At 40.7% G+C, this 23694-nt stretch overlaps 1 protein-coding gene across 1 annotated transcript in view; it reads right to left on the bottom strand.

Annotated features, from left to right (window-relative positions):
• The window catches only part of LOC122797209 (HIG1 domain family member 1A, mitochondrial-like), a 234273-nt gene that overhangs the window by 33241 nt on the left and 177338 nt on the right, over window positions 1-23694 (bottom strand). The window contains exon 3 of the mRNA XM_044066039.1: window positions 7688-7822. Within this exon, the coding sequence (XP_043921974.1) occupies window positions 7688-7822 (135 nt within the window). The remainder of the gene's footprint in view (window positions 1-7687; window positions 7823-23694) is intronic.

Genomic DNA, 23694 nt, shown 5'->3' with positions numbered 1-23694 from the left:
GTAAACAGATGTAAATAAATAAATAAATACACCTAAAAGCCATCCATATAAATACCATTAACAAATGCATTAAAAAACTGAAACCCACAGCACTAGCTCCTGAAAACCTGCCATTAGAGCTGCTGACATAATTTGTTACCCTACATCTGTCCTAATTAATAAATTCATTACAGAATACTACATCCCAGCCCTATGGAAAGCTTCCTTCATAATCCCATTACACAAAGGTGGCACATCCACCAAACTGTCAAACTACTGTCATATAGCAATCTTTCCTCCCCTCTCCAAAGTACTTGAAAAATGTATACATCAGCAACTTCTAGCCTTTCTATTTGATAACCAATTACTTTCTCCAGACTGAGAAGATGAAAAGTTGAGCAGATGGAAAGAGTACTTTGAGAGCTGATGAATGAAGAGAATGAGAGGGAGAGAAAGTTGGATCATGTGGGGATAGTGAATCAGGAAGTGCAATGGATTAGCAAGGAGGAAGTTAGGATAGCTATGAAGAGGATGAAGAATGGAAAGGCTGTTGGTCCAGATGACATACCTGTGAAAGCATGGAGGTGTTTAGGTGAAATGGCAGTGGAGTTTTTAACTAAATTGTTTAATGAAATCTTGGAAAGTGAGAGGATGCCTGAGGAATGGAGAAAAAGTGTTTTAGTACCGAATTTTAAGAATAAGGGTGATGTGCAGAGCTGTAGTAACTACAGAGGGATTAAAATGATCAGTCACAGCATGAAGTCATGGGAAAGAGTAGTGGAAGGTAGGTTAAGAAAGGACGTGATGATTAGTGATCAGCAGTATGGTTTCATGCCGGGAAAGAGCTCTACAGATGTGATGTTTGCTCTGACAGTGTTGCTGGAGAAGTACAGAGAAGGTCAGAAGGAGTTGCATTGTGTATTTGTGGACTTAGAGAAAGCATATGACAGGGTGCCTAGAGAGGAGTTGTGGTATTGTATGAGGAAGTCAGGAATGTCAGAGAAGTATGTAAGGGTGGTACAGGATATGTACGAGGGTAGTGTGACAGTGGTGAGGTCTGCAGTGGGAGTGACGGATGCGTTTAAGGTGGAGGTGGGATTACAACAAGGATCAGCTCTGAGCCCTTTCTTATTTGCAATGGTGATGGACAGGTTGACAGACAAGATGAGACAGAAGTCCCTGTGGACTATAATGTTTGCAGATGACATTGTGATCTGTAGTGAGAGTAGGGAACAGGTGGAAGAGACCCTGGAGATGTGGAGATATGCTGTAGAGAGAAGAGGAATGAAGGTCAGCAGGACCAAGACAGAATATATGTGTGTGAATGAGAGGGAGGATAGAGGAATTGTGAGGATACAGGGAGTAGAGGTGGTGAAGGTGGATGAGTTTAAATACTTGGGATCAATAGTTCAGAGTAATGGTGAGTGTGGAAGAGAGGTGAAGAAGAGAGTACAGGCAGGATGGAGTGGGTGGAGAAGAGTGTCAGGAGTGATTTGTGACAGACAAGTACCAGTTAGAGTGAAAGGGAAGGTCTACAAGAGGGTAGTGAGACCAGCTATGTTATATAGGTTGGAGACAGTGGCATTGAAAAAAAGGCATGAGTCAGAGCTGGACGTGGCAGAGTTAAAGATGTTAAGATTTGCACTGGGTGTGATGAGAGTGGACAGGATTAGGAATAAGTATATTAGAGAGTCAGCCCAGGTTGGAAGATTTGGCGACAAAGCCAGAGCGGCAAGATTACATTGGTTTAGAAATATGCTGAGGAGGGATGCAGAGTATATTGGGAAAAATATGTTAAGAATGAAGCTGTCAGGTAACAGGAAAAGACGAAGGCCTAAGATAAGGTTTATGGATGTGGTAAGAGAAGACATGCAGGTTGTTGGTGTGACAGAGCAAGATGCAGTGGACAGGAAGAAATGGAAACAGATGATCCGCTGTGGCGACCCCTAACGGGAGCAGCTGAAAGAAGAAGAAGAAGAACCAATTACTTTCTCCAACCCAACATGGCTTTTAGTCCCACCACAGCACAGAAACTGCCCTGCTACATTTCCTGGATACCATTAATCAAAGTGAAAGCTCAGGTAATTTTATTTCCAACCTTTTCCTGGACTTATCAAAAGCCTTTGACACAGTCTCACATCAATTTCCCCTCCAAAGATTAAATCTTATAGGCCTCACAACTCCTTCAACTAGCTGGTTCATCAGCTACCTAAACAATCGCACCCAGTCTGTAAAATGGAATGACTCCAATTCCACATTCCTTCCAATCGCTACAGTACCCCACTAGGTTCCATACTTGGGCCAATACTTTTCAATATCTTCATAAATGACATGCACAAGTAAACAAAACTCACCACCATAATACAATATGCTGAAGACTCAGCTTTAGTTTGCTCAGCCCCAAATCTTCCCACTTTAGAAACCATCACACAAGACACTTTCACCTTTATAGAAAACAAGCTAAATAAATATAATTTGTTCTTAAACCCCAGCAAAACCAAATGAATCCTATTCCTTACTAAAAATATAAATATAAATATAAATATAAAAAAACACCAACCTTAATATTATCTCCTTACATAACACAAACATTGAAAATGTCACCAACACAAAATTACCAGGAGTTATCACTAATAACAAGTTAAACGTTGATCTGCACATTGACACAGAGTCAAAAAAACACTACAGGCTTTGCTCTCTTTACACAGCAAAGCACCTGCTAAATGATCTTAGTGAAAAAATAGCTGCCACCTCCCTTTTCCTTCCTGCCGTCCTATATGCCTCAATATTCACAAATCTCAACCCTTCCACCAAACACAAACTAGAAAGCACCTACAACAAAATTAGCAAATTCTCCTGCAGTCCCCCAAACCACTCCCATCACTGTACAGAGCTCAATACCCTCATCTGACCTGAACTTCCTCAACACATCATCCTCTTCCACCCTCACTGTCAAATCTCATCCAATGGCATGTCCCAGATGGAACCCTAAGATCCTCAGAACTTAAACTAACTTTTGCTACTAAATCTAATAATTATTATGGTGACTTGTTATTCTTTGTTACCATTTCCAAGGCATGAAACAAACTTCCATACCACATAAGGCTTTTAAATAACCTGCAACAATTCAAATCTGCCCCACAATATCACTTGGCAACTAATAAACTATGCAACTGTATCATATCTACAGTTTGAAGTATGCCATCTTAACTCTGTCTATACAGGTATATTTATATAGTAGTTTTGATTCTACTCACAATATCTTGAAAACATGTATTTCTTTAATCTGATATGCGCTGTAAATGTTTGTTGACCACTTGCTTTGAAATACTTTGTAAATATTGTTTGTTGACTGTTTTTATTTTGAATTGTCATCAATGTATTTCTATCTTTTTTGATGCTTTCCTCCCCAGGCCTCCACTGAAAAATAGGTACTTCAGTTGCCAGACAGACTTTCCAGATAAACAAAAGCAAATAAATAAATACATTTTATATAAAACAGATAATCTGGGCTGTGCAGACAATATAGGTTCATAGATAAGAACTAGGCTAGCTGCCCTTGTGGGCCACTTTAAGCCTAGCCAAGTTCCCTTTTTGTGCATAAAATACCCCATCCCATTTGGTTATGGATTGGCCTTACCCATCTCATGGTCGATAATTTTATATATTGCCCCTAATGAGAATAACTGGGATCATAGCATAGATAATTTGAGGGACCCCCAGTGCATGGGATAAAGCCTTTAGGAGCTCCTCACATGAACTTTTTTTCATGCGGACAGTGAGTCTTTTCCATAGCACAGGTATCCTCTGCAAGCTATACCTGTCACTCTAAACTGTTCTGTTGATATTGTAGAAAATGTTTAGATCCCTAGACTGAATATTTTTGATGCCATTTGACTTGCTGATGTTCAGTAAATCCATCAAGTAATAGGTCAGAAAACGCCTTCTAAACCAGACATGGGTCACCTGTTAACAGTCTGTAGGATACTGAGTATAGTGACAGGGCTTTGAGTTAGACCATGTAGGACATGTTGTTTAGGCATTGTATCCTTTAATAAGGTATCTCTGTGGATGTTCCACTTGTTGTATGTGTCTCAACAGATCCATGCCAAAGGGAATATTATATTCAATAACAGGTCTAATGAGAGCTGAGTAAAGGGGGCCATGACATCACTAGAACTAGACAAAATCCTTTTGTTTATCAGCTCTGCAATATTGAAAGACTTTCTTACAACTATAGACACATGTTGGTCAAAAGTTAAATCGCTGTCCACAAAAGTTCCCCAAATACTGAACAACTGGGTCAACTCTTAGGGGTGTATTGTCAATGTGGTAGTTCCCTGAGGTAGATGACTTTCCAAAGAATACAGTAAGCATTTTTTGGCATTTAGGTTCAGTCCATGATTTTGGCACCAGGTATTTACTTGGGAAAAGTCTTCCTGCAGGATGGCTTAAGTCATTTGAAGATTCAGTGAGTGCTCCTAGCTTGCAGTCATCTGCAAACTTAATCAGCCGAAACACTTTGATATTGGCTTTTACTTCAGAAAAGTAGATGCCAAACAGGACAGGTCTCAGCACAGAGCCCTGGGGAGACTCCACTGATGAGTGATTTCTTTGTGGAGGTAACTTCCCTTATTTTGATTATCTGCATCCTATCTTTGAGGCAGTTGGCAATCTAGTGGGTGGCATTGGGACTTTTCTACTATGCTTGAGTGGGGAATTGTGTCAAAAGTGTTGGCCATGTCACAGTATGTCATGTGTATCATTTTGGCTTCAACCATTGCTTTGGTGACCTTTTCAAAAAAATCCACCAGGTTGAGTAAGCATGACCTGCCCTTGATGAATCCAAACTGAGATGGGTCCAGTGTTTGGAGGTTCTCTATGTCCTGGTTGATTAATTCTATGATAAGTCTTTCCATGGCTTGGCATATGAGGCTGGTTAGACTTATAGGTGTGTAACTGCCAGGGTCTGTGGAAGGTCTTCCCTTATGCAGGGAATGACTGTAGCTGTTTTCCATTCACTTGATACAAAACGTGTACAGAGGCTGAGATTGAACAGTGTTGTTAGAGGTGTGGCTAAATCTTGTTTTATGCTATTTAAGATGCATCCAGGGATATTGTTAGAACCCATCGATGCAGTATTTTTAGCTTTTGATAGCACTTTTAGGACTTGACCTTGTGTGCTAGTTAGAGGTGAGCCACTTTCTGGTATATTTTGAGGGACAAATGTAGAGGAGAGAGGGGTAAAGTTAGATTTAAATTTATTGGCCAGTAGCTTTGCTATATCTTCAGCCTCAGTGCACCCCCCCCCCCACACTCCCACTACTTTGATTCCAAGATCAACGTAATCTGGAGAAAAGTAAATACTCAGAAGCACAGCGATCTCAGACTCAGTATCTGTAGCCACAATTTTTACATATTCACTTTAGCTACTTTAGGACTCACAGATGAATCTTGGATTTTAAAACAGTTACCAATGCATCATAACCACCAGTCCTCAGAATATGCACACCTTAGTTGTAGGTGGGGAGGAGTGTATGTACTGCAGTTTGTGAAGTTAAAACTTTGGAAACAAGTATAATGGACTTTTCCCTGGTATTTGTGATACTTCTGTATCCTTTATAAAAAGTATATTATAAAATTAACAACATTAAAGTGATCACATACTGCCATCATTTAAAGCATATCTGCATTGTTATCTGATATCACTGTCATTTGGTACAAAGGACCATAACTCATGCAGTTAAAAAGAGGCACCCATTACCCATTACTCATTACCCAATGGACGGTGCAGTGGTGCAGCAGTAGCATTGTCACCTCACAGCAAGAGGTTCTTCGGTTTGATTCTTGGGTGGGGTGCCTTCTGTGCAGAGTCTGCATGTCCTCCCTGTGTTCATGTGGATTTTCCCCAGATGCTCCAGTTTCCTCCCACAATTCAAAGACATGTGTCTGGAGTGTTTCTTCCCAGGCCTCAACTGAAAAACTGGCTTCATTCCAAGTCAGACTTTCCTGGTAAACAAATATCATATAAATTACATAAAGAGCTAAGACCACAGCATTTATTACAAGGCACTTAAGTGATGCTTGGGTAATAATGCTTATGTCATTACAGAAAAGACACCCTTCCTAATACTGACTGAAAGCAGCTCATCATAGTAAAAGGATAGGACAAAGACTACATACACACACCCTACAGAGAAAACAGAGACCTGTTGTTGACATTAAATATCAAGCAAACAACAGCAGTTTGCAGATTCTCAGTTTTCAGTAACAGTAAGCTTGTGGCTCACATTAAAAGCAAAATTTGTTTTTTTTATTACACGGCACTAAAATGATGCTTGGGTAATAATGCTTATGTCATTACAGAAAAGACACCGTTCCTAATACTTCTGATTCAGATGTATGATGGTGGTTCCAGAATAAAATATTTGGGATGTTTTACAAATAACATAATTTGTACTGAAACACCTCCCTGCATTTTTGGCAACAGTTAATACCTCTAATAATCAATTTTACTTTAAATTAGAGGTGACATTTGTATATACTACATATGGGTTGGCCAAATATATATAGAAGTCCACAGTGTGAGTGCCTGAGTGGTTCTGCATGCCTGCATTTTGTAGAAATAAATGTGCTAACTTCTTCAGGACACTAACAAGTATTATAATTTCTGTAGATAGATGAATATGCATAAAATGATACAGCACCTCTACTGTATGAGGCCTGCAAGTTTTGTGATTGCAGGTGGCTTGAACTAGCTAGGTTTTACTGGTTATATCTAAAAATTTCAAATTGCCAGGCAACTACAGGTATAGACAGCTCAAATGGGGATAGCTGGCAACTGGGGAGGGGAAATGAGCAAAAGTATTACTGTCCTGTAAAAGGACAGGAGAAATTTGTACATCTTGCAAATTTAGAGATCCCACACTGTTTTGTCACTTGTAAAAAAAAAAAAAAAACAGCGGGAGGCAGTATATGCTGTTGGTACTTTGGTAATTAATTTGTACCATAAGCATTGAATGATTGTTTATTCACTAGAATGGTTGTAACATACAACCAGGTTCACAGTTTTGTAGGTCATTGGGTGGTAGTACTGAATCAGGCTGTCACACAATGTTTAGTGTTTGGCAAGTAGGATATACAGAGGTTGATTCAGGATGCCTTGCTCGGCTTTAATCCCTTGTTGCAGAACATTGTTTTCTGTAGAAGGGGTGGGTAAAGACTGACACACAATTTTCAGTGTATGACAAGTAAGATAAATGAAGGTTGATTCAGGACGCTTTGCTCAGCTTCACCGTCTTGTTGCAGAGGGCATTGACATTGCAAATATTCCATACATTCTTTTTTGTTTAGTTTAGTACCCTCTGCACAGTGGTCTAGAATAGCAATTGAATAAGTCATATTACCACACCTTCTTTCTAGGCTCTCCAGTATTTAGCAAAACTAACATTTCCTATTTCAAAGTGCCTTCAAACATTTTATATATATATATATATATATATATATATATACAGATATAGATATATAAATAGTGAACATTATCCACAATGTACTTCTGTACTTTTTTATGATATATAAGGAACATTACCTATAATGCAATGCCATACAGTTTCTGTAGGCCTTCTCTTGTCACTTCTCACCTTCGCATTCACAAACTATAAAACATTTACTTATAAAATTGTAAAATCCCCTCTGTGTCTGTACCTACCAATAGCCATTGCTCCTACGACAAAACTCTGAGCTCCTACACGCATGTGAATGAGGTGCACAGACATTTTAGTGTTCCCTCTGTGCTTCAGTTTGTAAAGTCCATAGGCTACAACAGCAGCAAATCCCGCTAAACCTAAAAGAAATACATATATGCAAACTACAATTACAAGCTATATATACAGAATATATGCAAAATTTCATGAAACAAATCAATGACATTCACTGGGAAGGGTTATGACTTAAAGTGTATTGGTCATGTTCTGAAAGTAAGTGTATGCAACAAACCTTTGAAGTTGGATATATAACCTTCTTACCATATACAATGCAACCAATTATACAATTTTGATGCAAAAAGCATTTTGTTTTTGCACTTACTTTGTTGATAAGGACAGTCCCCTGAAATTTTTTTCTCATAGCTTAAAATTCTATCCATGACATCATGAAAGACTGAACCCACAATGCCTCATTACCTAAATGAATGTAGAGGCTACTGTATTGCCATGCTAAAAGTATAAAACTTTAGCCTGTTACTTCCTAGAACGACAGTTTGTCAATTAGTTCTTGCATGGGAAACACCTCACTTTAATAATTAACATGAAATGATGCAGTGGTGAAACCACAATATAACCAAGGAGCTGCTCCTCTAAAGAGGTAAGTTAACTGGCTTTGATTACTCATAAATCCTTTATAGCTGTATGGATATCATTGTCCAATACCTATCATAACATAATTTTGTGGGCATGGTTATTGAGAAAAAAATAACAAAACGGTGAAACAAAAAATAACAGCACACCCCAATCTTCATTTTTTTGTAAAACCTCTTGCAACTTTATCGTGAGATAATGGGAAATGAAAATCGTAAAACAAAGCTGTTTCTGAAAGTGACTAATACACTTTAAGCCACTGAATCCCACTTCAGAAGAAATCAGATTAGAAAAAAAAGATTTGCTGAACAGGAACTCACAAAGTTTTTTTTATTGCTAAGTGGGAGGTTCCTTCTTAAAGTCATGAAAAGCTTCATCAAGTGCTAGTTTCTGAACTGAGTTCCTCATACGTAGTTTCAATGAAGTGAAACTTGAGCAGACAACCAAATATCCCTGGAAAGTTATCTTTCTTATTTTCACTTATAGCTTGCTGTAACATAGCATTTCAGATCAAAGTTGTTGCACAATTCTCCAATTAAAGCTGCGAAAATCAGCATATTACCTTCATTACATTTTTCAAGACCTCCAGGTAGCGCAGTTTTGGGTCCACCTCTCTTACCTTGCTATGCTCCTGACCAAGCCACACCAAACTTCCAGTCAGTGTTCGCCATTTAGGTAATTAGATACCTTCTTTGAGTGCAGACTAAGGACCCTTTTAAAATGACTACTCTCATAGAATACTGTGGCTTCTCTCTGTCTCTGCAGCTGGTGGGGGCAAATGTGTTTTACTTCATTGATATTCAGTGTTAAACTCTTAGCCTAGAGGGTTTCTGTGTATTTATAAGTGTTAGTCACATATCGTGGAATTTATTACTGCTCAATTTCTGAGTTGTTTGGCTTCTGCTACATACCTACAATCAACTGCATTACTAGCTGAGTTAAGTACAAACTTGCAGTGTTAAAGTGTGTATTTAATTGTTTCATTGGTCTGTGTCTCTGTAGTTATTTATTTTTCTATTTAATTGTTTCATAGAATACTGTGGTCTCTCTCTGTCTCTGTAGTTAGTTTCCTGCCCGCTCTCCCTGTTCTTGTTCTGGTATTAATCTTGGTGGCTTTGGAATTGCCTCCCTGCCTGTAAATTTGTGTTTGTACACTCCTCCTGGGTCTATCTCATTTGCTCACTCAACCGAGTACAGTGAGATCATATTTTGACTTCAAACACTCCTACCAGTCCCATCTGTTCAGCTCTGTCCCAGCTCTACTCCAGTCTAGTGTCACTAGCTCATTCTACCTAATACAGAGAGAACATTTGTGAAGGGCAACCCACTTAGGTCCTTAATTTTGAATTATCTTCTGTTTCTCCTTTCTCCCTTTCCACTTTCCAAAAAAATTTTTTTTTCAAAGCTTGTTTCCTGCCTTTCCTGTAACTAGTCTAGTCCAGATACAGATTTGCTGTAACCAGGACTGTTTGTATGCTTCGGAGCCCCCAAAGCCTTTCTGTGTTGGAGGGAAGCCATCAACTTATCAGTGGGAGTGGTAAGCACTAGGTAGCCTAACTAACACAGGAGCGGTTTCTGGCCCAGAAATTGTAGTTTATTGGCCGTTCGGGCAGTTTTTCCATCTCTTTCAACTTTCTGGTTTAAAAGCCTGTGTTTACGCTTGTTTCCCACCTTTCCTGTAACTAGTCTAGTCCAGATACAGATTTGCTGTATCCAGGACTGTTTGTAAGCTTCTGAGCCCCCCAAGCCATTCTGTGTTGGAGGGAAGCCTTCTAGCTTATCAGTGGGAGTGGTAAACACTAGGTAGCCTGTCTACCACAAGAGTGGTTTCTGGCCCAGAAATTGTAGTTTATTGGCCGTTTGGCAGTTTTTCCATCTCTTTCAATATTCTGGTTTAAAAGCCGCATTTGCGCTTGTTTCCCACCTTTCCTGTAACTAGTCTAGTCCAGATACAGATTTGCTGTATCCAGGACTGTTTGTAAGCTTCTGAGCCCCCCAAGCCTTTCTGTGTTGGAGGGGAAGCCTTCTAGCTTATCAGTGGGAGTGGTAAGCACTAGGTAGCCTATCTACCACAAGATCCAGATCCAGATTCTTAGTTTTAGCACTTGAATTTGCTTATTTGTGCTCAGCATTTGTTCAGAACATGTTGTTAGCACTAAATAGGCTACAAATCACTACAGCACTCAACCTTCCTCTTTACCTAGAGGAAAACAGTTTTTGTACTTACTTTCCTCACTTGCTTAGAGAAAAACAGCTCTTATACTCACTTTCCTTACTTGTCTAGAGGAAAGTAGCTTTTATTCAGGCATGTCCAAGGGTTAGCTCCCAGTGTTCTCTACTGTCTATCTGATGAATCTGGGCATCTTGAGGCGATGTAGCAATTGCCTCATGTACACAGACAACCTTCTCTTTCTACCACCCAACACTGCAACCTGTGAGAGATGCATTTATCTAGCCAAAGTAGAAGTAAAGCTCGCTCCACCCAAGACTGAACTTGACAGTCAAGAGGAGAAGGTAAACACTTGCATCACACCACACTCATCACATAGTCCCACTAAACCTACACCACCAAAATCCACACATAGAAACACAAAAACATTTGCAGAGGCTCTCAATAATAATCTGCTCAAGCAACAGAGACCTCTAAAGCAGAAACGCAGGCAACCTCCACCCCCCACTCAACCCAAATGGCACACAGCCCACAGACTCAGTGTGCCAATAAACCACAGCCCATAAGGCAAACCAATGTACCCAACACACTAGTCATAGGTGACTCTACAGTCAGGCACACAGATGTCCCACTCACCAGGCTAAACAAGGAGAAGGTTACTGTCAGCTGCCTGTCGGGTGCCAGGATCCGCCACATAACCCACGCACTCAGGGCACTCCACAAGTACAACTATGACTATCATTGTCCATGTTGGTGTAAATGACCTGAGATGGACCTCCTTGGACTACATGAAAAGAGACATGGAAGAGCTCTCCGATTTTGTAGCTCAGGCAGGTATAACCCTAGCCCTGAGTAGCATCCTGCCATCACCCAGAATGATGCCGCAGTACAAGGACAAAATGATTGACTTCAACAATTGGCTAAACTTCTGGTGTCATTCTAAGGGGACCCAGTATTTGTCTGCCTGGGATGACATGGTCAACAGACCATGATGCTTTGCCAGATATGGCCTGCACCTGTCGCCCCTGGGATTCTGGATACTGGCTAAGGCTCTTGCCACCCCTATAGTGCCTTTTTAGGCAAGGTTCAAATGACAAATTCACCACCGTTAACAGGAAAAGGCGAGCAAAAATTGAGGGCAATGCTACTCAATGCTAGAAGTCTAAATCTCAAAATGCACTCACTCGACACATTCCTTAAAATGGAGAACATTGATATCTGTGCAGTGACTGAGACCTGGTTCAAGGCTCTAGAGAGCACCCCTGCATTACCAGGCTATAACTCATACCACACTTTCCGGCCATCTAACCTGGACCAAAATACCAAAGGTGGAGGTGTGTCCATATTCATTATGGATATCCACACCTCCAGGCTAGTTGCGCAGCATAATGCACCCGAGGTTATCCAAGTGCAACTAATTCTGGGCAAAACTGCAATCCAAACTGTAGCTTGCTAAAGATCCCCCACCATGCCCCAGGATTCCCACTCCTCTTTTCTTGATATACTGGAAAATATTAGGGTTCAACCAAACACCCTAATAATGGGTGATTTCAACTACCCCACCATTAACTGGGAAAACTACTCATGTACCAACTCCTTCACTCAATGCTTTCTAGAATTCATAAATTCTAATGCCCTGGATCAACTTATCCACATCCCCACCAGGGGCAACAATATCCTAGACCTAGTCATTACCAACATAAGTGACTGGTGTTCCACACCTGAAGTCATCTCCTTGTTGGTCAGATCCAATGATAACCTAATCACCCTAGACGTCCGAACCCCTCCCCTACACACCATCAAGGAAACCACGGTAAAAATTTTCTCCAAAGCCAATTTCATGCTTCTTAAGACAGAAGTGGCAAACTTCATGACACCCATGCAGATGGACAATACAGTTACAACTGCTGAATCCTACATAAATGCATTCTATAAGGACTTACATGAGTGCATGGATCCTGCTATCCCAAACAGAACCAAGACACTATCCTCCAAAAAAAGGAAGTCAATCTGGTGGTCCCCTGCCATAAACAAACTCTACAACAGAAGGAAGAAACTGTTGCAAAAGAGTAAAATCCCATTAGTGCAGGAGCTGCCTGGTCAGCCTCAGTATGAAGCTGAGATCCCTTATAAGATCCTCCAAAGCTAGCTACGAAAACAAAATCACCACTGATTCTAAGGGCAACCACAAAGCATTCTATAGCTATGTCAAGAATCTCAATGGCAACACCCAGATCTGCTCTGAGTTACAGCACAATGGCATGAAAATTACAGAACCAACTGATATTGCCAACATCCCTGGCAGATTCAGTGCTAACTTTACCCCCTCTCACTCCCTAAAGGGCCCATATCTATACAGGAGGAATGCAGAGTCCCTGTAATCACATCTATGCAGGTAAAAGCTGCACTCTCTAAAACCAAAAACACAGCATCCATGGGACTGGACAACATCCCAGGCTGCGTTTTACATGAACTTCAAAACGAACTGGCTCCCCACCTAAGCGCCATGTTCAGTCATAGTCTCACGTCAGGCTTTGTGCCCACTGAATAGTGCACAGCAACAGTAATCCCACTCCACAAAGGGGGATCCACCACTGATCCTGGGAACTATCGCTCTATTAGTCTGACGAGCCTGGTCTGCAAGGCCATGGAAGGTATCATCATGGAACTCAGTTACAAAGACATTGGTAACCTCCAAACTCTGGACCCCACCCAGTTCGGGTTTGTGGAATGCAGATCATGCCTTCTGAACCTGATCGACTTCTTTGAGGCAGTCACCAAAGCCGTAGATGAGGGTAAGGTGGTTCACACAGCCTATCTTGACCTCGCCAAGGGTTCCGACACCATCCCCCATTCTGAAATTATGGCTATACTCACTAAACTAGGTATAAATCCCTACTTCACAAGATGGTTTGCCAACTGGCTCACTGACAGAACCTAAACTGTAAAAGTTTCAGACTCCAAATCTGACTTCAAACCAGTGACAAGTGGAGTACCACAGGGTTCACTCCTGGGACCTCTCCTGTTTGGTATCTACTTCTCTGAAGTACAGGCTAACACAGAAGCCTCTGGCTAACAAAGTTTGCAGATGATTGCAAACTAGGAGCCATAGTCGAGTCCTCAAATGATGTGGACATCCTACAGAAGGGCCTCACTGAGACAGATGCTTGGTGTCAGAGGCATGGCCTCAAGCTCAATGCCAAAAAGTGCACTGTCATCCCCTTTGGTAAAAACTCTGTAGCCATGAATTACCACATAAATGACAGCCTACTTAATGTCAAATGTGTGATAAGAGACCTTGGGACTCAGGTGGACAGTAGTCTCTCCTTTGATAATCACATCGCCACAGTAGTCAGGAAATCCTTCTATGTGACACACCTCATCACAAAAGGGTTCTCATCCAGGAAAAAATAGGTCATTGTTCCCTTCTACTCGGCACTCATTAGACCCATTATAGAGTACAATGCCCCTTTTGGAATGTACCTCACAAGACATCTGCAGCAGCTGGAAATCCCACAGAAGTACCTCACAAAGAGGATTACTGGCCTTAAACAGATGCCCTAGACTGACCGTCTCAAAAAACTCCAGCTTTACTCTGTAGCATATTGCCTACTCTGAGGAGATCTCTGCCTAACATATAAAGCTATGTTAAACCCAGAGCTGTTGGACATGCTACACCTTAAGAAATCCCAATCCCTCCGAGCTACATGCTCTAGGGACCTAAATCTTGTCACCACAATAAACAGGACATGCTGGAGGGATAGATTCCTGTTCCAGAGACTTCCTATACTCTGGAACAAGCTACCCATCTATGTCAAGCAAAGTTCCTCATTAGCACTCTTCAAGAAAAATCTTGATGAGTGGATGGGAAATAGGAAATACAGCCCGGGGATCACTTCTGTGGCTCTGCATGACAAAGGCACAGGTAATTAACTTTCTTGGGTGGCGTAAGCCAGGGAACCTTGTTGGCTAGGCTTACTTAGGTCCTTGGGCCGATAGCCTAGTACCTACCTATGAACCACAATTCTGTATAGCCCATGGTACTATTTCTTCTCTACTGCTGCAGGCACAGAGGTATGTGATAATTAAGTATATATTGATATGCACCCATACATATAACTCAAACATTAATCATGACCTTTCTAACAAGTTAAGAGCCAGATGTAATGAATATACAAGTCATCTCCATCAAGGGCTAGTAATTTGGGCAGGTGCCCAGACCGTAGTATTAGGCAGTTATTCTGGGATATTAGTTACTTCTTTGGCTGATCTTATGTTAATATAAGACATATTAACAAAACTAAGTTACTGGCATCAGGAGGAAACAAAAGCTGTGAGCAATGTACTTATCTGTCATGTTTGTGAAAGCAGTCTCCACTGGATGACAGGAAAGCAGTGCACATAAGGAATGTATGACCAGTTAACAACATGTTCTAGGTGAAAAAAGGCCATCTGGTCTGAAATGTTGTAAACAAATTTTCCAGAAACAGACATGCACAGTTTTTCCTGTATTTATTTGTTATGTGCTCCCAACAGCATTATTTACTGGGGCTGCAACTAAATCACGTTAGCAGTATTATGCCAAAACTGGAATTCAGCAAGGGAATACAACCTGTGACACCAACAATGGTTTATAGGGTCATAGGAGATTACTAGGCTAATGGATCATGAGCCCTTACAAGTCTAGCCAGTTTTACCCAGACTTTTCCCCAATGTTCTATCCCTAGGAAAAAGATAACATGGGTCAACAAGTATGGTTTTGACAATTTTACAGACTGCTTCTGTCCATAAGGGACATGGGCAACACTCCAAGAGTGAATTTTCAGTTTGCCAGTCATTAGTTCAGAATGCACTTGAAGATGGTCAAGGAATGGCTCGGCTTTACATGCATAGGAAGCGTATTCCAGAGGAGGAGCAATCTCTAGAACACGTATCTGTCTCTCCAGCATGATCTATTCATGTCAGAAATCAGGTTTAGATCCTTAGAGTAGGTAATACTTGTGCAGTTAGTTTTGTGAAGGTCAGAGTGAGGATAGATAAGACTGTGTCTGACATTAAATTCCTTGAAAAAGTGCATTCGGTCTGCAGAACTTTTATTTTTCCTCTGTTTATTATTTTGTATAACTAGATGTGACTTGCAGTATAGCATGTCTGGTTTTAAAAGCACAAGGACTATCATTTAAGAAAGGCAGATATTTCAAAAAGTAATAGCTTATAGAGTTTTACTACACCAGTAATGGTTTAAACTTGAATGAAAATTTCAGCTTATTGCTATACACATTTAGCAGACTTTAAGACCCTTTTTTAAAACAACTACCTATATAATAAAGGAGGGCTATAACTTGGCAAAGTTAAATCTGTAATGCTTCCAAAGTGCACAGTATGGGTAGTTCTGCATCAAGGTGCATTAGGAGACTCCCTATTGAAACCATTGAAATGTCGGCACTTGGCATTTTGAGGGCAGACAAGTCAAAAAAAAAAAAAAAAAAGGATCAAAAGCCCATTTACCGAGTGAATCTAGTAGATTGCTCTTCTCCTTTAAGCTTCTTTTTTTGCAGGAGAGCAAGCCCTTCTGCACCCCCTGAACTAATATATATACACCAACTCCGAGATTGACATACCTCATAGAAATGGTAATATCTCCAGAAATGACCATCTCAGACTTAAGTTTATGTAAGTCCGTTTTTTGACCATTCAGTTTCTGTGTTTCAGCACTCACTCTGGCATTTCAAATTATTACTGCATTAGGATTATCATTATAATAAGCAGAGAGATGAACTGTGATTGCCAATATCAACCATCAGTACTAAAGCCACATACTTTTAGTCAACTTGTCGTCCAAAATTTCCAGGTAACCAGTTCCTCTCCTTTTACATGTAGTGCATCTCCAGCTACCTTCTTCTCCAGATCTCTTCTGCTATGGTAATGTACTTGCATCCGAGAAAAGTCCACAAAAAAACAACAACGAGCAACACAGGAGGCAAGATGTGAGGTGAAAGGAAGAATCCTTTAATCCAACACCATACACGTTCTGGTACCTCGGCAATTAGAGCACTTGGGGGATATAAGAAGGGGCAATATGGAAAGTCCAGTAGCTTCCCACTTCATTAATTTTCATAATGGGAGTACTGAGGGTTTTTCATTTAGCGTGCTAGCTAGACCCCATGTTGGTGTAGCGAATTTTAAGACCGCACTATGTAGATTGGAGCATAAAATGATTTTGGGATATCAGACACTATCTTCCAGGGGATTGAATTTGGATAGTGGGTTAATAATATAGAATGGAGTTTTTTATTTAAATTTTGATATTGTAGTGATTTTTCACTTTAATTTTTGAAAAATAAATTTGAGGACATATTTATCGTTTTTTGCAGCAATGAATTGATGTTATGTGGGCATTAAATACATGTTATTAGGAAATAAATATGGAAATGTTGTATATAATAATTGTATTTGGTGAATATACGTAGAAATGTGTTAAATGTTGTATTTATTGTGTTTTTTTATAAAATGAATTGAATAATCATGTACTTAATAATGTGGAATAGAATAATAGATTAATTGATTGATTGATTTATATATAAAAGGAAGATATGTGCACATGGTAAATGTTCCAAGAAGGCGAATTGCCGAGGTACCAGAATGTGTATGGTGTTGGATTAAAGGATTCTTCCTTTCACCTCACATCTTGCCTCCTGTGTTGCTGGTTGCTGTTTTTTTGTGGACAATTTTTTTTCTGTTTCTGTGTTTTTTGAATCAGAGAAAAGTCCCCAGCAGGGTACAGTTTATTTTCAGAATGATACTTTGAGGAAAATTTCAAGGTTTTGCTCTCAAAACTATTTCCTGCTATAGCCTGGAGGGGAGGAGGGAGTGAGAAGCTGCTGCTGGCTCACCAATCCCAGTCAGGAAAAGGAGGTGGCTGAACCCACTACGCTGCTAACCCCACTAGCAAACTAGAGTACTGCAGGTCATAGCTAACTGGTCATATGCTGAAAGGCAGCTAGGAATTTCTGCATGTGGAGACAAACTTCCCTTCTAGGCAGCTGTACTCACATAAGCCAATTGCTGGTGATGGGAGAGCGTTAGCTGGGGAGAGAGTGGATGGATCCTTAAATGTATGACAGCCTGTTAGTGCCTGACTTTATCCCCTATTGGGGAGTGAATGGGTAAGATGGGCCTTACCTAGATCATGGAACTAATGGAGTGACTCTCACCCTGATAGCAGTGAATGGGTCAGTAAGGTACCATTGGTGGCCTAATGGTCAGGGGTGAGGGCAAAAAACAAAAAAATTTCTTGCCGTTTGTTTACATTGTCTCTCAATGTCAGCCTAGTCTATTTGTTAGGTATTTTATCAATTGATTTACTTTTCTCCCCCTTCCCTAGACCTTAGCACACTTTTTTATCTCACCTTAACAGTTTACAGTAAGTTGCTCTATTTTGTGTGTAGACTGATGGCTGTCTTCTTTCTGCTACTGATTGTTAAGATTCACGAACCTAAGAAATAATTTGTTTAGTTTTTAGAGGATGGACAGTGCTGCCTTTAAAAAGGCAATTGTGAGAATGGATCCTACTCCAAAGACAAGCAGGTTTTATGTTTGTTTTGCTTTGGATATAAACAATTCTCAGAACAGTGTGATATCTGTAAGTCTTTTACAAAAAGGAAAACACACTATTTTTTAACCAAATGAGCATTAGGCATCTAACACCCATCACAGGTTCATAGGTGTATACTAGGCTAATGATCACAGGGGCCTTTATAAGCCTAGCCATCTATCCCAATATATCCAACAAATGTTGGTACCTTACAGGTTATTACAAGGGGTATATATAAGCTAAGCTAGGGCATGGGTGGTCAAGCATTTACAGGCTGCCTCCGTCCATTAGCGGCACAGATGCCAGACCAGGGGTGAATTTCTGATTTCCCATCCACTGGTCCAGGTTGCACTTGAATAGGTGTAGGAAAGAGCTCTGGTTTACATAGATTGGAAGCCTGTTCCAGAGAGGAAGTATTCTCCCCGTCACTTACCTGTCCCTCCAACATGCCCTGTTTGTGTCGCAGGCAATGTTCAAGTCCCTAGTTTCAAAAGTTTTGACAGTATTTGTTTTACAGAAATGCATAAGATCCATCAGAGCAGGTTCCAAGGATGCCTTGCATGCCAGGCATAGATTGCTGCTCAACAGTTTGTAGAAGACAGAGTATAAGGATAGGGCTTTGAGGTGATTTGCACAGGACATGTTAATGTCCTGTATTATTTTTGTGAGGAAGCTCTGTGGACATACCATTGGTCAGGTACATACTGAAGAGGGCAGTGTACTCAATGATGGGTCTGATGAAGGCCAAATACAGTGGAACGATTACTTCCTTGGACCTAGATGCCATGCCCTTGTTTATAAGTTGAGCAACACAGAATGATTTCCTTACTACCACGTGTTTGTTGAAAGCTAGGTTATTGTCTACATACATCCCCAAATCCCTGATTACTGGGTCTACTCTTAGGAGTGTGTTATTAAAGAGACAGTTTCCAGGGATAGCGGATTTCCCAAAGGGCACTATTATGCATTTCTTGGCATTGAGTTTCAATCCATGGCTCTGGCACCAGTCATTTGTCTGTGTTAGCTCTTCCTGGAGAATATTAGTGTCTTGGGGGGGATTCTATGACAGCTCCTAGTTTGCAATCATCTGCAAACTTGGTCAGCCAGAGGCCCTTGATGTTGGCCGTGACTTCTGAGAACTACATGCAAAAAATAAAAAGAGTGAACCCAGCACAGAGCCATGAGGGACTTTACTAGTGATCGTCCTCTTTGTGGAGGTGGATTTACCTATCTTAACTCCCTGGGTCCTATCTGAGAGCCAGATGGCTATCCAGCATGTACCATAGAGGTTTTATGCCCAATTTCATGAGTCAGTTTACAATATCTGAGTGGTGTATTGTAACAAATCCCTTAGCCAGGTCATGGTAGGCAGTATGCACCTTTTTGCATTCACCCATTCTCTTGGAGACCTCCTCGAAGAAGTCCACCAAGCTGAGTAGACATGATCTGCCCTTGACAAATCCATCCTGGGTTGGATAGAGTGCCTTAAGGTTTCATATGTCATTACTAACCATTTCCATGATAATTCTTTCCATGGCTTTTTATGAGCCTAGTCAGACTTATAGGTCTGTAGTTACCAGGGTCTGTTGATGGCTCACCCTTGTGCATAGGGATGACTGTTGCAGTTCTCCATTCATGTAGCATGAAGCCTGTCTAGAAGCTGCATTTAAGGTCATGTTTCATGCTATTTACAAGGCATCCTGGGATATTATCAAGGCCCATCAATGTGGTATTCTTGGCCTTGGAAAGTGCATTTAAAACCTGCTCTCTAGTGTTAGTTGGGGGGGGGTATGTTTGATGATATTTCCTGGGGGTGGCTAGATGGGAGTGGGAGTTAAAACTGGAGCTGAATTTGCCAGACATTAAATTTACTATATCTTCAAGGTCCAAGTAGGAGGCTCCATTTATAATTAGTTCTGCACACTGTTGTGTACCGCCTTTGAGGATGTTGGTATAGCTAAAGAAAGCCTTATGGCTGTTCTTGCACTGAGAGTCTATTGTTACCTCAGAATTGGCTCTGGTAGACCTGATTTGTCATCTGAGTCATTTACATTGTAGCCCTGCACTGCTAGGGTGCTTTCCCACATCTTTAAAACATGTCTCTGTAACTGCACTGCTGTCTCTGTAACTGCACTGCTGTACTGTAGCCTTGGACTGCTAGGGTCCCCCCCACATCTTTAAAACATGTCTCTGTAACTGCAGTGCTGTACTGTAGCCTTGGACTGCTAGGATGCACCCCCACATCTTTAAAACATGTTCATAGGTTCATAGGTGTGTACTAGGCTAATGGCCCTGGAGCCTTTACAAACCTAGCCCATAGGATTACCCTGGCATTGTGCCACCTGACCTTAGTTCCTAGTGCCTCTGTCAAGTAGAGCCACTGGAGTAATATTTCTGTAATTGCACTGCTGTACTGTAGTCCTGCACTGCTAGGGTGCTCCCCACATCTTTAAAGCATATCTCTGTAACTGCACTGCCATTTACATTCTCCAAGGTGAGGACAGCTTGGAGGGAGTGGAGTTTCTTCTTTAGGCTCCTGGCATTGAGAAGGAACACCTTTAGATTCCTTTGGATTGTTTTTCATATGGTGGAAGGTTTGTCAGTTTGACATTGCCTATAAAAAGGCACTATGGGGGGAACAATGTTTTAGACAATATTCAAAAGCCTAGAGATTACAGGTGCAGACCATCCCTGGCAAAGCAATGTAATCTGCCAATCATATCCTCCCATGCTGACAGACATTAAACTCCCTTGGAATAATGCCAGAAGCTAAGATAATTATTAAAGTCAGTCATTTTCTGTTCATATTGTAGCATCATCTTTGGTAAGGGTAGACTGTTGCCCAATGCTAGGCTCTTACTGTCCTAGGTCATATAACTGGAGAGCTTCATAATGGCTCTCTTCATATATTCAAAGAAGGTACATCTTAACTTATTTATATCCAGATGGATGAGGACTGAGTCATACTGGTACTTGTGGTCCAATGACCTGAGTGTGTGCATGATCTGTTGGATCCTGGCCCCTGATAGGCAATTGACCTTGACTTTCTTCTTACTGATCCTGGTGAGTGGGACATCTGTGTGCCTCACAATGGAGTCTTCTATGACTAAAATATTGGGTTGTGTAGTGGCTTGACTTATGAGCTTTGAAGATGAGGCTCCGCATGGTATGGCTGTTATGTATTGTGATGGGTGTTGTTTTGGCTGAGTGCTTTCGGGGCTGGTAAGGATATCTGTTGTAGGTCCAATGTCTGGGAGGCATTTGGGGTTCAGGAAGATTACTTTTAAAAGCCTCAGAATATGTGGATCTGTGAGTCTGATCCACGCTGTGTGTGGTGTGTATAGCGTGTGCGTTTCTGAAAACCTGGTTGATATTATGTGTGCTTCTGTGTGAGAGCTTTGCCTCCACTGACATTGTGTAAATGCGACTCTCACATATCTTATCAATTTGTTAGAGAATAAGTTGGTTGTCAGTAAACATGAGGCAACTGTTACATTGCCTCAGGCTACCAAGATCCACCAAGTTGGCTATGGAGATAGCAGAAAAGTTCATGCCCTTGATTAACAGCCCTCTTTAGGTAATCAATAGGTTGTTGCAGAAGTACAGAGTGGCTCATAGGTTCATAGGTTCATAGATAGGTACAAGGCTATCGGCCTTGGGGCCTATATAAGCCTAGCCAAAAAGGTTCCTTGGCTTTCGCCACCCAAGAAAATTATTTTCCTGTGCCCTTATCAAGCAGTGCTGCAGAAGTGATCCCCGGGGTGAATTTTCTATTTCCCATCCAGTCGTCAAGGTTTTTCTTAAAGAGGGACAATGAGGAGCTTTGCTTGACATGAATGAGTAGTTTGTTCCAGAGTATGGGAAGCCTCTGGGACAGAAATCTATTCCTCCAGCATGTTCTGTTTATTGTGGTGACAAGGTTTAGGTCCCTGAAATGTGTGGTTCAGAGAGATTGGGATTTCTTTAAGTGTGGCCTTTCCAACAGCTCTGGGTTTGACATAGTTTTGTATGTTAGGCAGAGATCGCCTCCGAGTAGGTGATATGCGACGGGGTATCTACTCCAAAACACATGGTATAGTGCTTGTTCTTTTGCAGACTAGTTTTTACACAACTAAATACAAGGGAAGTCTGAAGGACTTATAGGAGAAATATCAGTTGAAGGTGCTTGCATCTATACATGGAACTGTTAAAACCCAAGGTGCAGAGTTAAACTTTGTTCACATGCATTGCCTTTACTGAGGTTCAAAGCAACCAGTAAACAAGCAAAATGACCTTTATCCAGTCAAAAGTAGCACAATATAACATTTCTTAAGTGATTCACAGTACAGAATTTGGCCGGGGTGCTCTCCACTGCCACCAAAGAGCAGCAATACCCCTTCCAAGTTCTTAAATCACAAAATGGACCTGAAGTGCCAAAAATCTAACAAACAATAAAACTGCCTAAAATGAAAAAAATATATATATTAAATTCAACAGTATTTCCAATAGCAGACAAATAAAGAAGGAAGGAATGCAGAAAAACACAGTATAACTATAGTGATAAAAATAAAGCACTCTAAAATGATTTAAAGTGTAAAAACCTAAAAAATGATGCACAGAAATGTGTTTATTTATTTTTGATTGATTGATTGACATTTGATTACCGGGAAAGTCCAGGGAGGCCCGGGGAGAAAAGCACCAAATTATTAAAAAACATTTTAAGAACAAGAATTTTACAATTTTCAAAAATAAAACAAAAAACATCTGCAGCTGAAATAATTATAACAAATGAGTCATAATATAAAAACATTGGTTAAGAATCGATACAAGGTATATGATAATCATTTAATATTTAGAGAAATTTTAGACAGTTTGTACAGAAATTAAAGGCAAGTTAGACTACTACAAATAGGAATTGCAATATGAAGTGAGGGAAGAACAAATTTATGGTATATTTAGAGAGAAAGTCAGGGAAGAGGATTAGACAGCAGTAAGGAAGTAAGTTAAGAAGGGACAGTAAGGAGGTACAAGGAATGAAATGGTACTACCTCACATTTAGGGATATAGTTTATCCTGGTTTTGTGTAAGAACAGAGACAGATTTTAGCTAGGAAGTCTTTCAGAGTGGCTTTGAAAGATGGGTGGGAGGGTATAGACCTGATGGATACAGGTAAGGAGTTCCAGGGCTTAGCAACCTTGTACGAGTACAGACAAGGCCCAGGAGATATGCTAAGTTTGTAGATAGACAGGAGTTTTTGGTCACTGGATCACAATGACCAAATGGGAAGATAGTTGTGTAGAATTTGTTTTTAGTGCTGGACGGGTAGATGAATGCTGGATAATTTTCTAGGTGCAAAGAAGTTGTGTATATGTTAGTGGATGTGGCAGTTCTAACCAATGTAGCTTTTCACTATATAGTGGTGAGTTCTGAAAGGAGTTTGTGCTACAAATTTAGCAGCTTTGTTACAGCACTGCTGGAGTTTTAATTTTTGTGAATCCTGGAGGCTAATAAGGATGGGAGCGACATAACGAAGAGCGGGGAAGAGATAAGTAGTGCCAAGTGTAGTTTTAGTTGCATTGGTGAGAATGTTTTTGGCTCTATAAAGCATCCCAAGTTTT

The sequence above is a fragment of the Protopterus annectens genome, chromosome 3.part0 (genome assembly GCF_019279795.1).
Source record: "Protopterus annectens isolate FY-2018-M chromosome 3.part0, PAN1.0, whole genome shotgun sequence".
Lineage (NCBI taxonomy): Eukaryota > Metazoa > Chordata > Ceratodontiformes > Protopteridae > Protopterus > Protopterus annectens.
The sequence above is the reverse complement of the archived record's forward strand: the minus strand, read 5'-3'. Positions and strand labels throughout refer to the sequence as shown.